General features: G+C 40.0%; 1 protein-coding gene across 2 annotated transcripts in view; it reads left to right on the forward strand.

Moving 5' to 3' along the window:
- dpy19l3 (dpy-19 like C-mannosyltransferase 3) overlaps positions 1-5,783 on the forward strand; it is a 67,749-nt gene extending 61,966 nt beyond the window's left edge. For both annotated transcript variants that reach the window (XM_015030047.1, XM_015030046.1), the window contains one exon: positions 905-5,783. In XM_015030047.1, coding sequence (XP_014885533.1) covers positions 905-1,108 — 204 coding nt within the window. In that variant the 3' untranslated portion in view covers positions 1,109-5,783. The remainder of the gene's footprint in view (positions 1-904) is intronic.
- Positions 5,784-6,000: the final 217 nt, after the last annotated feature.

The following is a 6,000-nucleotide window of genomic DNA, read 5'->3' on the forward strand; positions in this document are numbered from 1 at the left end:
TTTCTGTCTGAACATTTCATGCTCTCATTCTGTCGTTAATTTCTCAATAGACTTTCTTTGCCTCAGTTAATTTCTTCTTACCTTTATTTATTTTTGTCATCATCATTACTATTCCAGCCATTACAGAGAGCATTTTTAACATATGATTTTAGATTTTATTTGCTTTTAATGACATCCCCTTCAAAGGCTTTGGAGATTTAGGGTCCTGCGCATTGCAGTGTGTGACAAATAATGCGTTAGTGTGTCAACATATTTGCTTTGACACGAATTCCAATCAACACAGTGTTTAATTTTAATAACTTTAATTTCTAACAGGAAGTCATGGTTATTTTGAAGTATTCTGATTGGCTGACAGGTTTTAGCTGTGCGCTACACTGCCCCCTACAGGTTTGGCATGTTTAAAACAGCTCTCAGTGGGAGATTTGTGCAGGTTCATGTAGATGAAAACTTTCCTGAAAACAGTTGTGTGTGTGGTATACTTTTTAAAAACAATGTGATGGAGATATTTATTTTTATAAATATCAGACTATGTACATACAGCGCCTTGGATGGGGTAAAACTGACCTCCTCTGGCAGAGTTAGTGATAAAACATTTTATTTTTTAATTAAAATGACAGTTTCTTGACTTTCTAAAAAATCCACTCCCTAAACTTGGTATCTCTGTGTCCAGGCTTTCTGAGGTAGAGTGTTTATCAATGGATCAGTCTATATTCCTCAATAAGCACTGAAAGTCAGTGTAGCCGTCCTTCTCAGGGTCATTGCAGGCAGACTGAGGGATCACAAAGCAGGAGGCTATCTGTCCACCGCCACAGTTCATCTTAATTTGTCCATGTTATGTTTAATAATATACAGTAGCTACCGACTTTCTGCTGCTGCTGACGTCGACACATTTCCTCCCCTTCAGATCATGGATGGACCAGGTGAGAACGAGCCGGACCTCGTCCCCGCCTCCCACCCTCGCTTCTGCGAGGCCATTAAGACGGACGCCGAGGCTTACACCAGGCTGTTCACCAGAACATTCCAGAACAAAACCTTCTACGTCTACAAGCTCAAGAAGAAGCGTAAGAAAAGTGGCAAAGCGTCCTCCGAGCCCGGCGTGAAGCAGTAGCGGGACCAGAAACACACATCCAGAGGGAGCACCTCCCTACTGTACAGAGCTGTGATCATGACTTTTATTTTGATGTTGCTTTGTTCTTCTCTAAGCATGACTCCATGAAGTGTGGCGTCAGCGCAGCTGGCCAGTGAAATCCGGGGTTGCACTTTTGCTATTAGCGGAGAGCTAAAGCAACTTTTAAAAATGCTGCTGTTTGCTACTGAGATCATGTTTGTCTAAGAAAACAGAAATTATTAAAACAAATGAAGAGTTTCTATATGAACACAATAGAGCCCTGAAAGTCAAAACATCAGGGCAGTTATGATTTATTTGAAGATGGATAGTTGAAGCGATATAAAATAGAAGTAAAAAAAAAAATCCTGGGTTTATTACTTAGTTTTGTGGTAATATCATAGATTTGGTTACTTATTCAGAAATTCGATAAAGGAATTTTTTTGGTTTATTAGTTTCGTGGTTTATGGATCTGAGATTTCAGATATTTTCTAAGGCAGCAGTGTGTTTCCACCAAGAACTGAATCATTCCAGGCCGTTCTCTGCCTGCCACTCATCTCAGGTGATGGTGCCATGTTCTACAAAGTGTCAATGCTTACATTATGAATCTCTGACTGTATGAGATGAAGTGTTTTCTGGACGTTTTTCACCATATCTGTTCATCTAAGCGATCTGCCTCTGTGTACAGCAGACCTGCTCACACCTAACATCAGCAAAAACATCAACCAGCTCTGTGAATTATTTATATATAGACTAATCTCTATTGTTCTAAGTTTCGAGGACTTTTCAAGCTGCCAATGTATCTTGTATAAACGCCTACCCCCTGTCGCTTAGCAACAGTTACATTGCTAACTCAAGCTGGGAAAATGTTTTTCCTATTCAATTAAATTATTAAATTAAATTTTTATTATTTTCTTTTTTTTTTCGCAAAAAAATGACATAAACCTAACAATACAATCGCTTTAATCTTTTTTTTTGAATCAACAGATTTTAATATACTTTCATATAAAACCATACTCCGCTATTGCACTCCCACTTTATCCGCCGTTGTTTCACGAATTAAACTCAGTTTGTTCTGGGGAGAAAAAAAGATACTCTAGACTCGTCCATCAAATTGAGGGGAAAAAGTACGGATTTGTAGGAGTCTTTGAATTCAGACAGCCTTCGTTGCTTCGCTGTTACTGGTCAGCCTTCAAAGGCGGCCTTGGAAGGTTGCAGTCCTTAAATTTGGACATTTTACAAGGTGCATTTTAGGGTCAGGGTTTCACTGAACAGGGACATAACATTTGTTTCAAAAACAAACTGACGACACACACGAAGGCAGAGTTTTAACTCCGGTAGCTAAGCTAACTGGGGTGATGCTAGCTAAGTTAAAGATTTAAGTTTATCAATAAAGTTAGACATAAACCTCTTTGAGAGTGAAGTTCTCACCTTAAAAGTAAAAAAAAAAATCTCACCAGCACTTATGTCAAATTCCAACTTATACAAAATGTCGACAGTAGAAGTGAAAAATGTTTTATCACCACTAGTGTCAAATTCACCCTTTAAATACGGAGACACTTTCCTGAGCTCAGACTCTGGCAGCCAATCGAAGTACCGATTAAAATATTCCACAGCAAAATTGGAAACTCTTAAAAATAGATTTGACATCTGATGGTGAAACTTCAGCAGCAGCAACTCTCACAGATATAATATGCTATAGAAACATATAGTTTACATCAAAACATTTCTTAAGGTAAAATCCAAAAGGGCAATACTGCCAAATTAAATACGTCGCTATATATGAAGCAACACATTGCAACTGTTGTGACACTAAACTATTTTAATGACTAAAATATATATTTTTTCCTGTCTGGTGGGAACATCTGTGGAAACAACTTAATTATTGAATTAATCATTACAAGTGGTGGAGTTATTTTATTTCCTCCCATGTTTACAGACAGGCTCCGTGATGACCTGATGACTCGTTTTCTACCATCAAAGTGAAATACAATATGTTGGTTAAAATGTTTTAAGCTAATATGAGCTAGCATATTAGCGGTTCTGTGTCTCAGTCATGGTGGTTCCCTGATCCAAATGCTTTTCAGAACAAAGCCAAGCTGACTTTGAAGCATCGTTTTACTCACGAAAGTTGGCAACAAATGCGGCTGATGATAAACCAACTTCTTCCCTGAACAGCTGATTCAGCTGATAGAGCGGTTTCCCGTCGGTCGGAAGCGCTCAGAGCTAACATTTGGATTAGCTTCACTTTGTTGAAACTCGGACTACATTGTCACTGTTTGGCCTCAGGGATAAATGCAACCATTTATTGTCAAAAAGGTAAACATTGAGGATATTTTTTATTTTTTTGGTCACACATCTGAGGTCAGAGGAGCTTCTTGGTGATATTTGTGTCGCCGTTGTTGTTGTGATTGCTGTCATGTTTCTTTGTGTCTCGTCAGCGGCAGCCTCAACCTTTTCACTGCCGTCGCTCCTGCATACAAACACGCATGAATAATGGAGGCTGTGAGGAAATTGCAGCAGGCTGACAACCGCACTGATTCCTCGCCGCAATTTGCAAATAATTCGGAGGGTTGCCGAGGTATGGCAACACTCTCATATGAAACCCAGGAGGAGGAAGAGGGTGGAAAAACAGACTCATGTTAAAGAAATGAGAGCAGATCACAACTCGGATCCATAATGATCTAAAGCCTTATTTCCTTTATCCTCTCGGCTCTGATTGAAACAGAGATGTAGATGCCAGTCAGACAAGGCGCTGGTGTGTGTGTGTGTGTGTCTCCTCACACTCCAGCTTTCCAGTATTTGTGTGCATGTTAATAGGAACGTCGCTCTTTGATAATTTACACCATCCTGCTTTTGAAAACGTGTCGTTCGTTAACTCCCGTCGTAATGCATACCAATCGGATCTGCGGCGCTTGTTCTTCGTCTGTCCTGCCTTCATGCTGGATGTTTAATTAAGTAGAAGCCGGATCGCTTTATTTGAGAGGAAAGTGATTCCATTATGTTTGCTTAATAGGAGTGTACTAATTTAATATTTTTCCAGCACTAGTAATTTCCATACATATTGGGATGGTGTTCTTTAACAAGCAGGATGATTCCTGCTGCAGAACAACAGAGAGAAGCTCAAACAGTTTTCTGGCTGCTCGCTCCAGAATCAGGTGTTGGATGTGGATTTGAAAACAGCAACAAGGTCAATGAGCTGCTGGATGATGATGCTCAGCACGGCTGACACGTCAGGACCAGGAACTAATGGAACACTAGAGTATGTTTCTGAAATGGCAAATTTAATTTTCAGCTGGAGTGGGTTTTTTTTTTTTTTTTTCTGAATGATTTGGGATGTGCTGCTGCTCCAGAATTAATTCTATTCTGATGTCGTTTTGAGCATTAAACATAAAGTTCACTGGTGATGTTTTCATGTATCTAATCATGAGTACAGATGCATACTATCAGATGTAGCATCTCATTGGCCAACTTGATCAGGGCTTACTAAGCTATTCATTCTGTTTAAAACAAACATTTTTCTGTTTAAATCATGAAAGTTAATGTCAACACAAAGTCGTGTATAATTCAGAGGTGGACTGAAAACGAAATGGGTTTCAACATTTTGTAAAGAAAAAATTCAAATTTTTGCTCCAGATCACTCATAAGAGATTAGATACACATTCTCATATTGATTTATGTCTGGACTTTGACTAGGCCACTCTGTTTGATTAGCAGCGGCTGCATGTTTATGGTCGTCATGCTGAAAGGTCAATTTAAACTGGAGCAGCACAAGCAAATGTGGTGGATGTGAGCAGAGCCTTCCAACAACTGGTGGACAGCTCAGTTGCGGAGCGTTGTCTCTGCTGCCAGAGCTGCTAGCATGCTACCCTGTTAAACTGCTAGCATGTTACCCTATTAAGATTTTAGCATGTTACCCTATTGAGTTGTTAGCTGTTAGCATGTCATGACAGTCATGAGACAGTCTTTAGTCAGAGTCTTCTTGAGAGTTGTTGAAAGGCTGACTGCTACTGGAGATCCTTCCTGTCCACATCATCACTAAATATCAAATATTTGATGTGAGTTCTGACAACATTTAAGTTTCCTTTGGGATAAATAAAGCTTTTCTTTTAATTGAATGAGTTATGAGACAAAATGCCCACCATATATCGTTTTCTTTACGCTGCAACACGACTGTGTCGGTGTGTCACAAGAATATTGATAAAATAAAGTAACTCTGTTATAAAAGGCTTTGAAAAAAATGAATTCATACATTTACAAGGAGCTACAGGACTCTTCACCTTCATAGCATATCTTCGGTGTTTTCCCTGTGATGTGATCATGCAGTTTTGTGCCAAATATGAAAATGTAAAAAGGAACATGTGTAAGATATTGGTTTTTGTCTCTTGGACACATTTAGTACAAACACATCCACCTGCGGGAAACTTTAAGGAAACATAATTCAGGACGTCCTCAGAATGTATGGACTGTAATGACAACATGGCGTCTGTTTCTGTGAAGGAGGAATGTTCAGTCCTGGATCCACTCAGCTCATATGAAGCCAGTACTGCAGAAGTGGGTCAGTTTCTGCCAGTTCTAGTGCCAAACCCATTGTTACAGGAGGAATCTGTTATTTTCTACGTCATATTAAACACATCTATGTTCCGAAAAACTTTGCTCAATAAAAGTACTCTCCGTCCCCGCCGTGTTGTTTCCTTGTCCGTCATGGTGTTAGACCCTCCAGTCAGAAATCTGTTTCTCATCTTTTCCCTCATGTTGCATGTTGGAGCCTCACAGTGGGGAGTCTGGTATCGCCCATCGCTTCCGTCACGTCCAGACGCTCAGTCGGGACCCAGAGCGCCACTTCTTAACCCGCAACATGTGATGGGACCCCGGGAGGCGGGGGCCACGTGGTC

Source organism: Poecilia latipinna, unplaced genomic scaffold, assembly GCF_001443285.1.
Source record: "Poecilia latipinna isolate Pla-1442-1.1 unplaced genomic scaffold, P_latipinna-1.0 Scaffold170, whole genome shotgun sequence".
Lineage (NCBI taxonomy): Eukaryota > Metazoa > Chordata > Actinopteri > Cyprinodontiformes > Poeciliidae > Poecilia > Poecilia latipinna.